Source organism: Stegostoma tigrinum, chromosome 27 (assembly GCF_030684315.1).
Source record: "Stegostoma tigrinum isolate sSteTig4 chromosome 27, sSteTig4.hap1, whole genome shotgun sequence".
Lineage (NCBI taxonomy): Eukaryota > Metazoa > Chordata > Chondrichthyes > Orectolobiformes > Stegostomatidae > Stegostoma > Stegostoma tigrinum.
This window is the reverse complement of record NC_081380.1, coordinates 18,165,184-18,186,635: the sequence shown is the minus strand read 5'-3', so window position 1 is coordinate 18,186,635 and position 21,452 is coordinate 18,165,184. Positions and strand designations below refer to the sequence as shown.

At 42.0% G+C, this 21,452-nt stretch overlaps 1 protein-coding gene across 2 annotated transcripts in view; it reads right to left on the bottom strand.

Moving 5' to 3' along the window:
- caln1 (calneuron 1) overlaps positions 1–21,452 on the bottom strand; it is a 312,262-nt gene that overhangs the window by 261,162 nt on the left and 29,648 nt on the right. For both annotated transcript variants that reach the window (XM_048556786.2, XM_048556789.2), the window contains exon 3: positions 1,495–1,638. In XM_048556786.2, coding sequence (XP_048412743.1) covers positions 1,495–1,638 — 144 coding nt within the window. The remainder of the gene's footprint in view (positions 1–1,494; positions 1,639–21,452) is intronic.

The window sequence follows — 21,452 nt, the reverse complement described above, 5'->3', positions numbered from 1 at the left end:
TTTATGCTTCTATGGGTGGCACTTATCCTGGCAAATGTCCAGGACCAGAGGGTGATTCTCTCTTTTGATGTTAATGCCAGGGAATGATATTCTCATATACACCACACAGGCTTCCACCAACCAAAGCCCATTTCTTGCTGCAAACTGAAGTATTGTTAGCTGGAACCAGTTGAGGGGTACCAGTTCTTTCCCATATAAAGGAAAACTAAAGGGTCACGTTCACCCTCTTCCTACAAGCATCTTGCCATTCTCAGTCCCATTTTCTCTCACATCACTGGACTTATATGGGGAGGATGAAGGATCAATGTAAGAACTCTGCATGTCTCAACCGTCTCAATCAGACCACAATATCATTCTCATGCTACTTCTGCCTATCTGCAATTATACCTCACAAAAAAAACCTTCCCTTCATATGTCTCTACCACACTGTTCTTCCCATCTGACAAAACACCCATGAGGTTTGTTTCAGCCCTAGTCCCTAAGCAGCAGTGTCCACAGTTTCTCACCTACCTTCCTTCATTCTCTCTACCAGCTCATCTTCTCAATGAACCTCCGCTTCTACCCCAGCACACCTGTCCCTATTCTCAATGAAGTGCTAAACACTTAACATCCCTTTCTGGTATCTATGCCATTTGTACAAATGGTTTTATCTCTCTTTCAAAACTACTGGTGTTCCCCTTCTCATAAAGTCCACTGCCATCCCTTCTGTCCTTGCAAACTTCAAATTTCATTTCCATCTGCAACCTATTGTACCCTGTCCTATCCTCCTCTGCATGCAGAATTCTTCCCATACCTTGCCTAATTTTCCCAAACCATTGCCATCACAATCCAAAACTGAAAAGGCTTCTCTTATTTCTGTGAACCACCTCAATTAGGTTTCTGCCCCTTAACAGCATCAAAATATCAACCCACGAAAATCACAAAAGCTATCTTCTGTGACTATAATCGTGGCACACTATTCCTCCTTGTTCTCTAGACCTATGACTTAGAACAGTTAAACAAAACAATATCCATCATTGCTCAGCTCAGTGGAACTACTCTCCTAAGCTTTTATTTGTAGCTATCTATTACAGCCAAAGAATCACAAGCAATTCTCCTCTTACACCTGCATATTACCTCTCTCAACCATCTATTCTTGGTTGTTCCCATTCCCCTGATGAGCAAAAATAATTTTGCTCTATCTGTCTATCAGCTCACTTGAAACAGAACTCAGTTTGAGACATCTCCTTCTGTATTTTTACTTCCTCAAACCCAGTGTTGGTCTAGTACATCTTTGCTGCATTCACTCCAAGGCAAAGATATAAACCTGTCTCAAGCAGAGTTATCACCACTTGCAGCTGAATATAATTCAGTCATCTGATCTTTCATATTCTTGTAAGGTGTAATTAGATTACCTTTAAATAAATATTTAAGAGTCATTCTTTATAAATCAGATACATTAATCATACAGCACTTATACACTACATTACAGCAATGTGATAAATGCTCTCTTACCATCCATATCTAGACGTTGCATGATGATTGCCAGTTCCACCTCACTGGGCATATAACCCAAGGACCTCATCGCCATTCCCAGTTCTTGTTTGGAAATGAAACCATTGCCATCACGATCCAAAACTCGAAAGGCTTCTCTTATTTCTGTTAATGCATATGAAAGAAGAAATAACAGTTCCAATTGAGTAAAGACAGAACTTGCTGCATTTATAAAATACCATTCCTGACCTCAGAATGTCCCAAAGGGTTTTACATCCATTGAAGTACTTTTGGCAGTGCAGCCATTATTATAATATAGAAAAATTGACATCACACAGCAAAGTGCCGCCAGCCTTAATGACCAGATCAATTGTGCCTTGCATGGGAATAGCATAGAAATATAGAAATTTAAAATATAGGAGCGGGAGTCGGTTATTTGACCCTTCAAGCCTGCTCCACCATTCAATATGATCCTGGCTGTTCTCATTATGTCCCCATACCTTTTGATACATTAAAGCACCTTTGTTTCTTTATGGAGTACATAGTCAAATAGAATAGGGAAAATTTCGTTTATTCATTTACCCTTAGCAAAATTATATACTAGCACTTACTGGTGGTTTTATGATTTCAATATTGTGCACACAGGCTATTTTCCTAAGACGTCCCCATTAAAATAACTTATGAGTTCATTAAACAGAATTATTCCCCATTGTGACAAATATGTGAGTGCTGAAAATTACAACAGAACATTGTATTCAATCTTTATCCATAAATCCAAATGACAAAAGTAGGGTTTAGGTAGCAAACACAGATTTCCCCTACTGCATTTCCTGGTCTCACTGGTCTCAGTGGAATTGCTGCAATTGACCTGAGTGAGACAGAAGAAAAATCAACTCATTTTCTGATTTCCATTCAGCAGCCTATGCTGGCAATGGCGTGCTGTCCATAGGCTTCAGCTGTAGACAGCATTAAAGCTGACTGGAGAGAACTACCCAGCTGGCCCACCCTGTCCAAAACAGTGAAATATTCTCCACAGAAACGGAATTTAATTGGCTGTTACATTGGGCTCCCTTTGTCTGATGGAACTCAGGGTTCCGAAGAAAGCGAGGATTTTCAACTTGCAAGAGACAGGGCTCCAGCAAAGTAGTAACGGTGAAGAGGGTTATCAAAGTGTCGACTTCCTACTTCCCCAACGTGAATGGGATCTGGCATGTGTCTGAAGGTTTGCATGCGCAAAGAGCTGAGACACACACTCTTTCAGAAAAGCAATGTGTGCCCTGCTTGAGGTGTTCAGGGAAGCAGACAGGCTAAAATTGAAGGGGCAAATAACCCCATTTGTCAGCCATATTCCTGAAATATTCCACCCAAACAGTATACATGCTGTCGGGTTACAAACGCTCCAGGATTGTCCTAAAGTCTGCAAGAACTAAAGTTCAATCTCCAGTGCTGTTGTAGGCATTCCTAGAGGATACTCAGAACATTATTTCACCAATCATAAAAATAAAACAAAGAACTGGGGATGCTGGAAATCTGTAACAAAAACAGAAATTGCTGGAAAAGGTCAAGAGGTCTGGCCGCAACTGGTGAGAGAAATTTGAAATATCGTGAGCAGTTTTGGGCCCCACACCCAAGGAAGAATGTGCTGGCCTTAGAGGGGGTCTGGAGGAATGATCCTGGAGATGAAAGCTTGTCAGATGAGGAGGATTGCAAACTCTGGGTTTGTGCTTGATGAAGGGTGGTGGGGGGGTAGAATGTCACTGACACTTGCAGAAGATTGAGAGGCCTGGATAGAGTGGGCATGGAGAAGATGTTTCCAGTAGTAAGACAGTTGAGAACCCGAGGGCATAGCCTCAGAATGAAGGGATGGTCCTTTAGAACTGAGATGAGAAGAAATTTCTTCAGCTATAGGGTGGTGAATCTCTGGAACTCTGCCACAGAATGCTGTGGAGACCAAGGCATTGGATGTTTTTAAGACAGAGATAGACAGGTTCTTGATTAATAGGGAGATCAGAGACCACAGAGAGAAGACAGGAGAATGGAGTTGAGAAACATATACCAGCCATGATCAAATGGCAGAGCAGACTCGATGGCCTGATTGGTTTAATTCAGTTCCTATATCTTATGGTCTTAAGGTCTAAAACAGAGTTAACGTTTTGAGATTTTTAAAAATATTTTTGTATTTCTGCTTGCTAATTCGAATAATGCTACAGGCAGAGGTAGAGGCTATTTAGCTAACAGTTTAAAATCATCCGAGGTAAGCGACAGGTCTTGTTCGTATGGGCAAACTGGGGTAAATCATGTGATGCAAAAATCGAGAATCCATCCAACCAGAATTGGAAAGCTAACCAAGCATTCAAATAATAAAATGAAATGTCTGAAACACTAATTGTTTGTCTCTCCACATACTCAGCATTTTCTGTTTGTATTTCACATTACCAGCATCTGCAGGATCTGGCTTTTGCCCAAATAAAATTATCAATCTCACTTCTAGCAAAATACTACTGCCATCTTAGGCATGGTGTCAAAAGATGCCAATATATTAGAGTCAGTGCTGATATTCTCAAGACACAGGAAGACAAATCTCACAAAGAGTGAGTTCATGAGCAATATAGCAATAAGAGCCATTAAGGTATGAGTAGCTTTACCACATTGTAAACCCAAAAGATCTCTGACTTCACAGGGGGAGCAGAGGGCTTTCAGATACCGAGAAATATGCTTGCCCCTGTCTCCACACTTACAGGATGTGGTTTCAAAAAGAATTTGAAACATACGCAGACTAAATCTTAAAATGAAAATCCTCAAGTGTGACTCATGAAGAAAAAACATGGAATTAGGACACAAGCATTCAACAGGCAGCTAACTCAGTACCGCTGCACCAATACCTCATTATCAACTCCCCTGACACCGTCGTGACATATTGTCATCACTCCACAGGTCTTCTACTTAGCCTCATTGAGTACCATTGAGTGTCTCTCCTTGAAGATTTATTGGCGTTGAGCTTTGAATGCTGGCTCTGACGTTCACTTATATCATAGCAAGTTCATTCTACATCATTCTATTATCTATTTTTATTCAATCCCACTAATATCATTAAACAATCTCAATTCTGCTTTTCCGACATTCTTGTTATCACATGAAACTGCTTAAGAGGTCCTATTCAATTTCTGCGCCAATGTTCATTTGATCTTTCAACTGGTCATCCTGATACCTTTTCTTTTACTATTTGTCCCGACTGAATTATTTCATGTATGACCACATAAATTCTGATCAACATCTCTCTTAACATATTTGGCTATCGACAAAACCAATAATCTCATTTTTGAAACTTTTGATTTACACTCCAATAGTTTTTGTGGGAAAAACAAGAGTTACAAATTGACAATGCACGTTGTGTTGAGAAGTGCTTTCTGATTTGAGTTTTAAATGTGTTGGGTTTAATTTTAAGGTTCATTTTACTCCCAATCAATAGTAATACTGTACAATTAAGATCCCAGAGGGAAACTTGGCTTGATAGGCCACAAGTCTTGACTTTGCGATTTGTGTACTGTGGTGGTCAGTCACTAAGCATTTTCACTCAAAGCTTCCAATGTACCATTAACAAAAGAACTTAAGTTTTTCACATGAAGAAACAAAGCTATGTGACAAAAAAAACAACACTTTTTCATAACTATATCCTTTACAGGTAATCAACCCTAGTGAGGTATCACTCAAATACTCACCCTTTAATTTCTTACACAAATTGACAAGGTCCCATGGGTCCCTTTACAGCAACTTTCTGCACATTCACCAGATGTGACTCTCTCTGTCTCTACCTGAGACACGCAGTCACAGGCTAGGTCCCTGGTTCTTCTCTAACAGAAGAACAATAGTGTTTTTCTTCCAGTTACTTTGACATCTTTCAGGCTTATGGAAAGCACAGTATTGGGATACAAAGCTTAAAATTAAACCCAACACATTTAAACATCAAATCAGAAAGCACTTCTCAACACAACGTGCATTGTAAATTTGGGACTCTTGTTTTTCCCACAAAAACTATTGGAGTGAAAATCAAAAGTTTCAAAACAGAAGCTTCTAAACAGAACCTGCCTCTGACCTTAGATAACAAGGTGTAGAGCTGGATGAACAGAGCAGGCCAAGCAGCATCAGAGGAGCAGGAAAGCTGACGTTTTGGGTCTAGACCCTGCTTCAGAAAATCTGCCTCTGACCTTTCTATCTTTGGATCATAAAATCCAAAGTTAGCAATTATCAAACCAGGTCACTTGTCTAGTCATTCAGTTCAAGCCACAAAATTTCTTTAAAATGCTGCTTACACTTATTGGTGTGAGCTTGCCCCCACAAGGTGTGATCCAGCAATTCTTACGTTATCTCATGTAATGCAAATGTATGTGGCTATAATTCTGTGGGAAAATCCAACAGAGACTTAATTACAAACAATATGATGTATAAACAATATAGTCCTCAGGCACATAAGTGTCTGGGCTAACATTAAGTTATTAGATTACAAGAGAAAGGCATGTCTATAATATGCTTCAAATGATCTGAAGTGAGGTAGAAGTACAAAGCCATTATACACTCAGGAGAAATGTTATTATATAGTTACTATATCGTCAGTATGTCTCTGAAAGACATAATAATGGTGAGACATAACATAGTACCCACTGCTGAAAGAAAAGTTTCTGATCCTTTTATAACCTAGAGAACTGAAAACCAAAATCCTATTTACTTCTACTTGAAGTCAATTTTCCAAATAATAACATATTATACTCCATCATCTCAGGTTATTCTCCCTTGTTCTCGACTGCCCCAAGGGTACTTTAGCCATATCTATCTCATCAAATCTTAAAACAAAATGATCTCCTTCAAAAGCAGACAATGGCTTTGTTTATAACAGAAACAAATAAAGGTGCAATGGCAGAAAAGTAAAAACATCAAAGTGCTGTTTTCCTTCATTCGGGAATGTAGCTACTATTTCTGCCATCTGTTGCTTCTGACAAAAGATTCCTGCATTGCAAATCCTTACCCATTTTCTGTCCCTGTCTTGCTCAGATGTGCCCAAAATTAGGCAAACAAAGAGTGAAAGGCGGGTGTTACACGCAGTTCTGTCAAGACAGAGTACCCTGAATGTATTGTCTTATCCATGTGCTGCACTTCTCACTCTAAGCTGTATTTAAGTGGAAATTAGATTATAAACAGTAGGGGGAAAAAATATATGTTATGCTGATAGCATTAGAATATTGAATAATTCCATTGTTTTCAACTCCTTCCATCATCTTACTCTTCCTATCTCTCCCCCAGCCCCACAAACTTCAGAGATCATTTCACTCCTTTATTTCTGGTCTCTTCAGAATCCCTGATTTTAATCAATTTAACATTAATCAAAGTGCCATCAGCTGCCTAAATCCCAAAACCTGGACTTCCCTTCCTCAAACTCTTAGCCCCTCTCCCCCTTTTCTTGTATGACAGTCCCTAAAATCTACTTAATTAACTAAGCTTTCGGTCACCTCTCTTAATATCACCGTTGCACTTGACGTAATATTTTTCACGACAATTTCCACTGAAGCACCTTGTGACATCGTGGGTGAGGAGCTATAAAAATGCAAGGGCTTGTTGTTGTTGTTTTGTTGAAGTTACAGGGAGGAAGTAGTATGTGGAGCACCAACACCAGCTTGAATGAGTTGGGTCAAATGGCCTGTTTCAGTGCTACAGATACTCTGTAATACTCTTGACCAGCTTTACAGCTCTGGAAAGCTCATTATGAGAAAATGATTTCACACCTGTAGACTTTACTTAATAAATTTATAAAGGAATTAATGTGCCTTGTTTAACTAGCCCTTCAATTATGTTCAAATAGCACATCAGCACAAATTAGTTAGTCATTTAAGTTAATGATTTGGATGTGGGAGCCAAATATGATATTTCCAGTTTGAAGATGATACAAAACATGGTGGGAATGTGAGATGTGAGGAGGACGCAAAGAGACTTTGGGGCATTTAGACAGCATGATGGAATGGGCAAGAGCATGTTAGATTTAATTTAAGGTGCGTAAGTGTCAGGTTAACCACTCTGGCAGGAGGAATGAAGGTGCAGAGCTTTTTTTTAAATTGTAAGAGATTGGAAAATGGTGATGTTGTAGAGTCCTATAGCATGGTGTCAGGCCCTTTGGCCCAAACTGGTCCGTGCTGACCAAAATATCCATTCACGCAAACTCCATTTCCCTGCACTTGGCCCATATCCTTCTAAACCTTTCCTATCCATGTATTCATCCAAATGCCTTTTAAATGTTGTTAATACACCTGCCTCAACCACTTCTACTAGCAGCTCATTCCACATACATACCACCCTCTGTATAAAAAAGTTGTCCCTTAGATTCCCAAGTACTGTTTCCCCTCTTATCTTAAATTGATGCCCTCACATCCTCGATTCCCCGACCTTGGGAAAAAGACTGAGTGCATTCATCCTATCCACGCCTCTCATGAGCTTATACATTTCTATAATATCCTCCTCAGTCTCCTACACTCTAAAGAAAAATGTCCGAGCTTGTCCAACGTCTCCTTATAACTTAGTCCCTTAAGTCCTGGTAACATCCTTATAAATTTCTTCTGCACTCTTTCCAGTTTAATAACATCCTTCCTATAGCAAGGTGACCAAAACGGAACACAATACTCCAAGTTAACAAAGTGTGGGGCTGGATGAACACAGCTGGCCAAGCAGCATCTCAGGAGCACAAAAGCTGACGTTTCAGTCCTGGATTATCTTGGATTCTCCAGCATCTGCTGTTCCCATTATCTCTGATCACAATTCTCCAAGTGCAGCCTCACCAACATCCTGTACAACTGCAACATAATTTCCCAATCAAATGCCCTGACTGATGAAGGCCAGTGTGCTAAAAGCTTTCTTGAATGCCCTGTCTACTTGTGACTCCACTTTCAGAGAACTGTGCACCTGAACTCCAAGGTCCTTCTGTTCCAATACACTCCTTAAGGCCCTATCATTCATTAAACTCCCACCTTGATTTGGCTTTCCAAAACGCAACACTTCAAACTTACCTATATTAAACTCCATTTGCCATTTCTTGGCCCTCTTCCCCAGGTGATCAAGATCCTGCTGCAATTTCTGACAACCTTCCTTGCTGTCCATGATACCGCCTATATTAGTGTTATCCGTAAACGTACTAATCATTACACATTCTCATCCAAATCATTGATATAGATAACAAGCAGCAATAGACCCAGCACCTACCCCTGAGGCATACCATCTCCAGGCCGACAAGCTTCCTTCCACCATAACTCTCTGCTTCCTACCATCAAGTCAACTATATATCCAATTTGTCAGCTCTCCCTGAATTCCATGCGATCTAGCCTTCCAGGGCAATAAAATGTGAGGCTGGATGAACACAGCAGGCCAAGCAGCATCTCAGGAGCACAAAAGCTGACGTTTCGGGCCTAGACCCTTCATCAGAGAGGGGGATGGGGGGAGGGAACTGGAATAAATAGGGAGAGAAGGGGAGGCGGACCGAAGATGGAGAGTAAAGAAGATAGGTGGAGAGGGTGTAGGTGGGGAGGTAGGGAGGGGATAGGTCAGTCCAGGGAAGACGGACAGGTCAAGGAGGTGGGATGAGGTTAGTAGGTAGCTGGGGGTGCGGCTTGGGGTGGGAGGAAGGGATGGGTGAGAGGAAGAGGGTGAAGTCCTCCGCCTCCGCCGCATCTGCTCCCACGATAAGACATTCCACTCCCGCACATCCCAGATGTCCAAGTTCTTTAAGGACCGCAACTTCCCCCCCACGGTGATTGAGAACGCCCTTGACCGCGTCTCCCGCATTTCCCGCGACACATCCCTCACACCCCGCCCCCGCCACAACCGCCCCAAGAGGATCCCCCTCGTTCTCACACACCACCCCACCAACCTCCGGATACAACGCATTATCCTCCGACACTTCCGCCATTTACAATCCGACCCCACCACCCAAGACATTTTTCCATCCCCACCCCTGTCTGCTTTCCGGAGAGACCACTCTCTCCGTGACTCCCTTGTTCGCTCCACACTGCCCTCCAACCCCACCACACCCGGCACCTTCCCCTGCAACCGCAGGAAATGCTACACTTGTCCCCACACCTCCTCCCTCACCCCCATCCCAGGCCCCAAGATGACATTCCACATTAAGCAGAGGTTCACCTGCACATCTGCCAATGTGGTATACTGCATCCACTGTACCCGGTGCGGCTTTCTCTACATTGGGGAAACCAAGCGGAGGCTTGGGGACCGCTTTGCAGAACACCTCCGCTCAGTTCGCAACAAACAACTGCACCTCCCAGTCGCAAACCATTTCCACTCCCCCTCCCATTCTCTTGATGACATGTCCATCATGGGCCTCCTGCACTGCCACAATGATGCCACCCGAAGGTTGCAGGAACAGCAACTCATATTCCGCCTGGGAACCCTGCAGCCATATGGTATCAATGTGGACTTCACCAGTTTCAAAATCTCCCCTTCCCCCACTGCATCCCTAAACCAGCCCAGTTCATCCCCTCCCCCCACTGCACCACACAACCAGCCCAGCTCTTCCCCCCCACCCACTGCATCCCAAAACCAGTCCAACCTGTCTCTGCCTCCCTAACCGGTTCTTCCTCTCACCCATCCCTTCCTCCCACCCCAAGCCGCACCCCCAGCTACCTACTAACCTCATCCCACCTCCTTGACCTGTCCGTCTTCCCTGGACTGACCTATCCCCTCCCTACCTCCCCACCTACACCCTCTCCACCTATCTTCTTTACTCTCCATCTTCGGTCCGCCTCCCCTTCTCTCCCTATTTATTCCAGTTCCCTCCCCCCATCCCCCTCTCTGATGAAGGGTCTAGGCCCGAAACGTCAGCTTTTGTGCTCCTGAGATGCTGCTTGGCCTGCTGTGTTCATCCAGCCTCACATTTTATTATCTTGGAATCTCCAGCATCTGCAGTTCCCATTATCTCTAGCCTTCCAGGGCAGCTGACCATGTGGAACCTTATCAAAGCCCTCACTGAAATCCATACAGACTACATCTACCGCCCTGCCCTCGTCAACATTTTTGGTCACTTTGTCAAAGAATTCCAACAAATTTGTGAGGCATGATATCCCACGAATGAAGCCATGCTGACTACTCCTAATCAAACCCTGTATTTTCAAATGCATGTATGTCTTATCCCTCAAAATCTTCTCAAGTAACTTATCTACCACAGATGTTGGTCTTACTGGTCTATAATTACCAAATTTTTCTTTGCAGCTCTTCTTGAACAAGGGAACAACATTCGCTACCCTCCAATCTTCCAAGGCTCCACCCATGGCTAAAAAAGATGCCTGAGCCCCTGTAATTTCTTCCCTAGCCTCCTGCAGAGTTCTTGGATATACCTGGTCAGGAACAGGAGATTTATCCACCTTCATACATTCTAATACTTTCAACACCTCCTCTACTGTGATATGGGCTGACCCCAAGATATCACCACTAATTTCCCCAAGGTCCCAATTCTTCATGTTATTTTTCCATGGTAAATACAGAGGAGAAATATTCATTGAGGACCTCACCCATCTCCTGCAGTTCCACACATACGTATCCACTTGGTCCTATTCTCTCTCGAGTTATTCTTTTTCCTTTAATATACTTAAGGAATCTCTTTGGATTCACCCTAATCATCTCAGCCAAAGCTATCTCATGTCCTCTTTTCACCCTCCTGATTTCAGTCTTCGGTAAACGCCTGTATCCCTTATATACCTCCAAGGATTCCCTTAATCCCAGCTGCCTATTCCTGAACTATGCCTCCTTCTTTTTTCTGGTCGAAGCCTCAATATCTCTTCTCATCCAAGGTTCCCTATGCCTGCCAACTTTGCTCTTCACCCTCACAGGAACATACAGACCTTGAACTCTAACTATCATACGTTTAAAGGCCTCCCACTTGCCAGAGATCCCAATCAACCCCTGCAAGCTCCTGTCTAAATCCATCAAAATTTGCCTTGCCCCAATTTAAAACTTGAACTTCGACTAGTTTTGTCCTTCTCCATTACTAATTTAAAATTAATAGAACTATGGTCATTGGTCTCAAAGTGTTCCCACACTGTCACCTCAGTCACCTGTCCTGACCTCTTTCCCAAGAGTAGATCAAGATTTCCCGCTTCCCAGGTAGGACTCCCTATGTACTGCTTGAGGAAATTTTCCTCCATACATTTAACAAATTCCACCCCATCTAGGCCCTTAATACTATGGCAGTCCCAGTCTGTGTTAGGAAATTTAAAATCCCCACTAAACCAACCCTATAGTTCCTGCAAATCCCTCCAGTCTAATTCCCATTGACTATTTGGGAGCCGATAGTGCAACTTCAATAACATCACCATCCCCTTCTTATCTCTTGGCTCCACCCACAAAGCCTTACTGGATGATCCCTTAGTTATTTCATCTCTGACTAATGCTGTGGTTCTCCCCTTAACCAAAAATGCAGCACCCCCTCCCCTTTTTCTGCCAAATCCGTCCTGCCTAAAGCACATGTACCCTGGCACATTATGTTGCCAGTCCTGTCCCTCCCTTAGTCCTGTTTCTGTAATGGCTATAGTAGCCCAGTCCCACCTACCTATCCACGCCCTGAGTTCACTGGCCGTACCTGTCAGCCCTCTTGCATTGAAATATATGCAATTTAATCCAGCAGGCACTCCTCGCTGCCTGTCATGTTCCAGCCTGACCTGTGTCTTCAACTGGCTATTTCTGGTTACTGTATCTCCTTCCAGACTCACACTCACCTCTCTGCTGTGGAGGATCCCACATCCCCTACCAATCTAGTTCAAATCCTCCCTTGCAGCAATAAAAAAATCTGCCCACCAAGATATTGATCCCCCTTGAACAGGTCACCTATGCCCCAGAAAAGATCCCAATGTTCCAGAAATTTGAATCCCAAACAATGGCTGACACAGTCAGACAGTGTTCATTTTGCCAAAACCTCGGACTGAACCAGGGTCTTCAGATCTGCCATCTAACACTCTCTCAACTGAGCAATTTTGGCTGTTCAAAAGAGAGCTAAGTGTCCTCATTCTTAAAATCACTGAATGCTAGCACACAGGTGCAGAAAGCAATTTGGAAAATTGCCAAGTCAAGAAGAGGATTTGAGTACAGGAGCAAAAAGGTCTTCCTTCAATCCATTCGAACACTGGTGATACCAGACCTGGAGTATTGTTTTCTGGTACCCTTGCCCAAGGAAAGATGCACTTGCTATTGAGATAGGGCAGCAGAGACTCATCGGACTGAGCCCTGGGATGGTGGGATTGACGTTTTAGCAACGATTCAGGAGAACAAACCTTTACTCTCTGCAATTTAGAAGATTAAAAAAGTGTTCACAAAGAAACTTACTGAAATAAAGAAGGACACCTTCACTCAAAGGGTGGTAAATCTTTGGAATTCTCTAACCCTGAGGGCTGTGGAAGCTCAGACATTAAGCCAATCGAGACAGAGAATGGCAGTTTCTAGTGACTAATGTCATCAAGGGACATGGTGATCACACAGGAAAATAGCATTGAGGTAGGAAAATGGGCTGAATGGCCTACTTCTGCTCTTATGTTCCTGTTAATTTGAAGGTAAGACTATCTCATTTGAAAATAGCTGCACACAGTCTTTTTGACATTAGCCTAGTTTCCAAATAGCCATCACCTTCAGCTCCTATTTACATGAAGTCCATTCACTCACTTTATCTGAGCAAAAAATATTCATTCAGATACAATTTTCCCCCAACAGCACATGGTAGACTATGATGAGCACGTTTTCCATCTATTTAAATCAATAGGGCTAATAATTGGAGCACTCCCCAGTCAAAACATCATCTGAGACTAAAATTGCCATGATGTATCATCCACCAACCTCCTGTGTTTAGAATGCTACCCTAGAAACAAATCGTCATTTCCAGAGGATCAGGAGGTCAACCAGCTCATTTCCCCGGGTACGAGGAACACAATGTGTGCTGGAGGGAGAAAATCAAGGGAAAGGAAGGTAAAGCAGGGAATTGAAGAGATGGGTAATTAAGGAGTCGGGGAAGTTCATTGGAAAACATTGTGATCAGATGCTGCTAATGAATTTATTATGATAAACAATACGATTAATTTACCTTTGAGCACCATTGGATAGTTGACAGATGCTGAAGAATGTGTGCACAGTCAAAAATAAACTTTGCACAGCAAGCTTGAACAATGCATTGGGTTAAATCTTCGAAAATACAAAGAGTTAACACCTGTTTCGGGTGCATTTACTAGGGCCCATGAAACAGCCTGCACCTCTTTGAGGAGTAGTGCACCTACAATGCAATATGCCCTCCTGCATGTCACCTTGCCATTTTGGTCACCAATATGCCTGTTTTATACATCATCATTCTCACAGAATTGCTGGCAGTAGAGGCCTCCAAGAACCTATCATGCTCTGTCTCAGCCAGTCACAAGCAGTTTTTCAAATACTGCGCTGCACAAAATGCAGCCACTGGCTATGAATTGGAAACCAAATTTGCATTGGATTTAACAAAAACAAAGTTGCTGGAAAAGCTCAACAGGTCTGGCAGCATCTGCGGAGGAGAAAGCAGAGTTAACGTTTCGGGTCCGGAGACCCTTCCTCAGAACTCAGATGCTGCCAGACCTGCTGAGCTTTTCCAGCAACTTTGTTTTTGTTCCTGATTTACAGCATCCGCAGTTCTTTTGGTTTTTATTTGCTTTAGATTTGTTTGCCCAGTTTCTCAATCCCCTTGTTCTGCAGCTGCACGGCTGCCATAGCTGAATATAAATCAGTCCTTGCATATGCTATGAGGAGCTATTAGCTAAATGTATTTGCAGAATACAATAAGATTGTCTGTGGCAATAAAAGACAAGCTACCTTAAAACATATAGATAGTAGGATTCAGCACAAATCTTGGGAGGTAGACATGAGATTTACTTCCTATTTAAAATAAAGTGATAAATTCCAGGGTGTTTAACATATTAAATTTAATTCCTGACCACTCAATATCCTCACTTGAAAATATAGTGACACTGAAAGAACGGTGTTGGATCAGATTTTGGAACTCCCTCCTTTACAGCATTGTGGGTACACCTATACCAAAATGGACTGTGATGATTCAGGAAGGCAACTCATCACCATCTTCTCCATGGCAATTATGGATAAGCAATAAATACTGGCCCAGTCATTGACACCCACAGCCCATGAATAACAATAAAATGACATTTACTGAGACTTTTATTAAGAATTATGAACAAGTTGCTTATTACTCATCATTCATTTGGCATTTCTGGAGAAAGGTCTAGGCCTGAAACGTCAGCCTTCCTGCTCCTCTGATGCTGCTTAGTCTGCTGCATTCATCCAGCTCTACACCTTGTTATCTCTCATTCATTTGACAGTCCCAGGATTCAAAATTCACTGGTGCAAGATTCCTCACTGTCAGTTTTGACCCAGCATATTCAGGTCCAAATCTGCTAATAAAGAACTATTTGGACTTAAGAGTTAACTGAATATGTTTTGCATTCCTTTCAGTAGCCTGGAAGACATTCAGCTGGTCAAATCTGCAAACTAGTGTGTCTTTTTTTTTAGCTGCAGTGACATCCAGTGATCTAAATCTTGGTTTTACTACAGGCAGTTTTGGTCATGATGCTAAAATGCTATCAAGTCTCCTAGCAATATACACTGGCCCTATTCACACGGCCTGGAATCAGTGGGGAGACCACAGCTGGAGATTTTACTGTTTGCAATTTCTTTCATTGCTGAATTAATGCTATTGAGGAAACACGTGCACGAGAGATAAATTACTGAATGATCAGAACCTGTCCTTATCCTCCAGCTAAAATAAAGTTCATATAACTTTCCAGAAATTGCTTTAAAACAAAAGACAGTTCAAAGCTTTTTGAAGCTTGTGCAATTGGGTTCGGCCAATGTCCAGAGGAGATTTCAGAATGAATTTCAGAATAAACAGCAAATTATTGAAGTTGCCAGACCTATTTCCCAGCCCAATAATTGGTGGTGAGGTCAGGATAAATAACAAACCTGGATTATTTCATTCTGTTGTTTTTATAACTGATTGTTTGGCATGAACCACTGCAGGGAATCACGGATTACACAGACACCAGGCTTTGAAACTTTATTATTCAGTAGAAGCCTCTTCAACTGAAACTTACATTCAACATCAACAGGCAATGGATGTCACAGCAGGAGGCAGCTTCCTGAGTGGTGATTTGCCATGCTCTCTCATCTCGAGCAAGCTCTTTTCATCTCTATTTAATGACATATAGAATGGGTCATTTTTAGGCAGCTGTGTCTCAGTTGTCAATGTATCACAAAGCATTTTCTTCAAAATTGGTTTTTTCAGCTATGCACACAACATGGCCTGACCACTGTAGCCCCAACTGCACCTACATTTGGCATACGAGCTTTTATCACATTCTTAATTGTGAAAGAACGCCACCTCACACTAGTAAAATGATAATACCTCAAGGTTTAACCTTATGTATTTCTGTTAATTTGAAAACAAAGTAACGAGAAAAATACCTATAGTGATTGATGAGTGAATTAATAACAATAATGGGCTCAGAAGTCTACTTATGCTTAGACAGACAAGTTGTACACTGGACATGGCCACTAGCATTAATCAGGCAGTATGTAATAGTTGTAAATTATATATATATATATGATAATATTTGTGCTGTATACTGATTCTGATCTGGTAGGTACATAACCTGCACTACCCAAGCTTCCCACCGACTAAACTGCAGAACACGCAGAATTATCAAATTAATTTCAATATTTCAGCCTAATAAAGCAAACAAGGATGACGAAATAAACATTATCTTAACAGCAAATATAATCTCATCTTCCAGAAGATACTTGCAATCAACGTGAATCATGTCTGTTCCACAGGCACTTGATCGACTTAATGGAACAGTTTTTAATTGCACCTCATTCACCATCTCTGAATAGCAAAATAGTAAAATAGCAAAATTGTTCGTTTCTCAAGTCAGTTTGTTCTCTCAATTCCTCAAGACAGTTTCCTTGCTCAGCTTCTTGAGCCAACTTGCTCTCTCCGTCTCTGGAGCCAGATTGCTCTCTCAGTTCCTTGAACTATTTTGCTCTCAGTTTGTTGATCTTGTTCACACCCTCTGTTTCCTGAGTTACTTTACTCATAGTCTTTTTGAGCCAGTTGGTTCTCTCAGTTTCTCGAGCCAGCTTGCTGTCAGTTTCTTGATCCAATTGTTCTGTTAGCGCTGAACATTGCTTCCTGAAGCCTGGACAGATTGGGTCTGCAACCGACTCGTACATCTGCACTTATTTCCTGAAGAAATTGAAGGGTGCAATTTCTTTTCAAGAGAGTTGCCATTGGGTTATGTCACTGTTTCAGCATTGAGTGTGATCTGTCTAGTTTCAGGATAAAGCATTTTGAATGAATTGTGTGGCTTTAGTTGTAAAATCGTGAATTAATTTGTGGAAGAAATCAAATGTTTCCGAAAATGTGAGATTTCAGAATTCCTCATTCTCAAGAAACTCAGAAGGTGAAATAGGTAGCATGTGAATTTCAATGAAAGGAACTCCACTGTCTCTCTCTCTCTCTCTCAGCGTTGTCCATACGGTACATTGAGGCAGCAGTACTGCAGATTCCATCTACTTTGATTTTTGCACACTGTCACAAATCCAAATAAAATAGTGCAAATCACCCTTAAGATGCCAGCATCAGACTTCATTAGCAATGGTCCAGGCCCAAAACGTCAGCTTTCCTGCTCCTATGATGCTGCTTGGCCTGCTGTGTTCATCGAACTCTGTGCCTTGTTATCTTAAGATGTCTTTAGCTGCTGATTTCTGTTACCTAAGCATGAAAATTCCCAACATCTTGAATTTATACTTTGCAGCCTTCATGGATGCCTCAGCCCTCCCACCTCTTTCCCAAGCCTAGGAATCCCGAGATCCATGTCTCTCAGACTGAGCCTTCTGTATGAACCTTGTTCATTTCATTTCATTTCAGACAACAGTGCTTTGGCTCAACTCTTCCCCTTCTCCATCCCACTCTCTCTCTTCATTTAAGAACTTTTTCAGAAGCCAGCCTTAAGATTAAGCGCAATACCCCCTTCTTTGGTTTGACATACTTTTTTTTATCTGAACCCTTTGTGACATTCCTTTTAATATTGTTGGTCCTATGCATGGTGTTATATGAATACAGATTGTTGCTGCTGGCCATCCAGACAGTGAGAATACTTTCAGAGACCTTTCTGAATTGTACACAATACGGTAGAGGCTCCTTTTTCCATCAAGACCGTACCAAAAAAAAACAATTTTAAACCTACATTAACCGCACTTTCCAACACTTGACTCATAGCCGTGAATGTTACGCCATTTTAAGTGCTTGCTAAATTGAAGGTTGTGAAGTTTCCTGTCTCAACCACACTCCCAGGCAGCGTATCCCAGATTCCCACTGCCTTCTGGGTAAAAGCAAAATTCCTCAAATCTCCTCTAAACCTCCTACCTTCCACCTTAAAGTTATGCCCTCTTGTTATTGAACTTTCAAATAAGATACTTTCTATCCATCCTGTCAATGTCCTTCATAACCTTATACAGAAAACTGGTTTAGCTCAGTTGGCTGAACAGCTGGTTTTGGCATGCAGAGGTGACATCAACAGCATGGGCTTTTGCATGATTCAGCTTCTCAAGCTCTCCACATCCTAAGGTGTGGGGACCATCAGGTTAAACCAGTTGTCTCTCTCTCTCTAAGAGTCATAATAATGCTGCAAGAAAATAGGCCCATTGGCCCAAACTGGTCCATGCTGACCAGGATGCCCATTCAGCTAATTCCAACTGCCTACATTTGGTTCACATTCATCTAAACTCTTCCCATCCATTTACCTATCCAAATATTTTTTAAATGTTGCTATTGTACCTGCCTCAACTACTTTCTCTGGAAGCTCATTCCATATACGCACCACTCTCTGCGCAAAGTTGCCCCTCAGGTCCTTCTTAAATCGATCCACTCTCACCGTAAACCTATGCCCTCCACTTTTCAATTCACCATCCCTGTGAAAGATCCCCTCATGATGTTATACACTCAGTGAGGTCATCCCCCATTCTTTTATTTTCCAACAAATAAAGTCATATTTTGGCCAACCTCTCCCCATAACTCAGGCTACTATTCCTGGCAACATCCTCATAAATCTTCTTTGCCCATTTTCGAGTCTAATTATGTCTTTTCTATAACAGGGTGATCAAAACTGTACACAATACCCCAAGTGCGGCCGCACCAATGACTTATACAACTGTAACATAATGTCCCAACTCCTCTACTCAGTGCCTCCGCCACTGAAGGCCAGCATGCTAAGTGCCTTCTTCACCACCCTGTCTACCTGTGACACCACTTTCAATGAACTATGAGCTTCTACTCCTAGGTCCCTCTGTTCCACAACACTCCCGCAGGACCTTACTATTTACTGTACAAGTCCATACTTAGGTGTGGCTTTCTAAAGTGCAACGCCTCACACTTATTTGTATTAAATTGCATTTGCCAATCCTCAGCCCAGTATCCCATCTGGTCAAGATCCCTCTGTATTTTTTATAACCTTCTTTGCTATCAATGATACCTTCTAATTTTGTATCAACCACAAATTTACTAATCATGCCTTGTACATTCACATCCAGATCATTTATGCAAATAATAAATAACAAAGGTCCCAGCACCAACCCCTGTGGGACACCACTGGTGTCCAGTCCAAGAAACAACCTTCAACCATCACCCTCTGCTCCCTATCATTGAGCAGTTTTGAATCCAACTAGCTAGCCGTCCCCGGATCCCATGCGACCTGCATTTCATGACTAGCCTGTCATGTGGGACTTCGTCAAAGGCCTTACTAAAGTCCGTGTAGACAACATCTACTGCCCTACTCTCATCTATCCTCTTGGTTTGCTCTTCCAAAACTCTAAAAGATTTGTCAGACATGACTTCCCACATAAAACCACACTGATTATCCCTAATCAGACCTTGACTATCCAAATGTTGGTTGATCCAATCCCTCAGTATCCTCTCCAATAACTTGCCTACTATTGAAGTCAAGCTCACTGGCCTCTAGTTCTCTGGCTTGTCTTTGCTTCATTTCTTAAACACAGAACAAAATTAGCCACCTTCCAGTCTTTCAGGGCTTGATCAGTGGCTAAAGTCAAAGCAAAAACCTCTGTCAGGCCCTCTGCAATTTCTTCCCTGGCCTCCCACAACATCTAAGGATGGACTTGATCAAGATGGACCTAATGAGGGAGCAGACCTATGGTCTGTTAAGACTATGGTGACCGCATGGATTTTTCATGTTCTATACCACAACATGTGTCCCCTCAGCCCTCTTCTGCTCTAAAGTAAACAACAAGAGCTTATCCAGCCTCTCCTCATAGCTAAAATGCTCCATCCTAGGCAACATCCTGGTGAATCTCCCCTGTACCCTCTCCAGTGCAATCACATCCTTTCTATAATGCGGTGACCAGAACTACATGCAGTACTCCAGTTGTTGCCCTACTATAGTTTTGTAAAATTCCAACATAACCCCTCTGTTCTTCTAAACTATGCCACCATTGATAAACTTAAAGGCAAATGTTCCATATGCTTTATTAATACCCTATTAACCTGTCCTGCTACCGTCTGTCCTCTCATGTGTACATGGTAAAATGGTAAAGGCCTGGATGCGTTTCCTCTCGTGGTTCTTCAGAGAAAATGGATTTCCAGATAAGGTTTTCGCCAAGTTACTGCAGAGATGAATCTTTTCCGGTGAAAATGAATTAGTCTCTCTGACATTGCATACGTCAATTGGGTTCTCTTCTCTTAGCTGGGTGAATTAACCCTCTCGTTTTGCTGTCCATTGGTTAGGATTTGTGATCTGAGTAGAGTTTTAATGACATGAATAATATTTATATTGTCTAGCCAGAATGGTTTGCTATACAATTCTCCACAGAGAATATTGATTTTGGTATGTCAATCCAATGGAGTGTATCCCACTGACAGTAATGGACATTTTAGGAACTGTCCAGAAGGAGGTTTGGATGTAAATTAATCCTGTGATCGTAAATCACAAGAGCCATCATGGTCAAGAGTATCTGTCTATTTGCTGTGCTGCTGTCTTCTTTCTTAAAATAAGAATTTCTCATCATCTCCATACACACACTTTAGACGTTGCCAGCTTGACAGTGACAATCTGTACAAAATCACTGTCCCTCCTGAAAACCATAGGTCCCTTACATTTGTATCTGCAAACAAAGATCTGCAAAATGTTGTGGATGCGTGGCCTACACTTTAAAAATTCATGCTATCTTTTTCCAATTAGTGGAAAATTTTCAAGGTTTTCAGTCACCCCATCCTAAATTAAAGACTCCAGTGATTTCTTGACAGCAAATACTAAGTCAATGCCGCAGTTACCCGCCACCATCTTTTATTTTAAATCTGGGGATGGCATATTCAATTTTCCAATCTACAGATAAGTTTTCTAAAGTGAGAACCATTTAAAGTTTAATCATTGAAACACTTGCAATGTCTTCATCTACTGAGGTTTAAACTCTGAAATGGGGGTGTTGAGGCTTAGTGGTAGCTTTCCTATTTCAGTGCCAGGAGGTCTGGGTTCAAGTTCCATCTACTCTGGAAGTCTGTCAAACATCACTGAACAACTTAGAAAAGTATCTAAAACTCTGAAATGGAAGGCATCTGGACCTGAGGCTGTGTCACTCTTTCATGTGCCATTTTCTTCAGGTTAAATGTGGTGAACGCTTGATACAATATTAGCTTCCTTTTGGGAAAGCTGACCTCTTCCACTAATGTAAATACTGATGAGAGAACATTATTCAACAAACCAGCATTTCCTTATCTCCACTGACAATATCATCATTATCACCACTTATCACTTGGACAAGCAGAGAGCCCTTTCCAAGAACAGAATCGAAAAAAATCGATTGAAAACTTCACAGAAAGACAAGTGAATTCATTAACTTCATGGTTA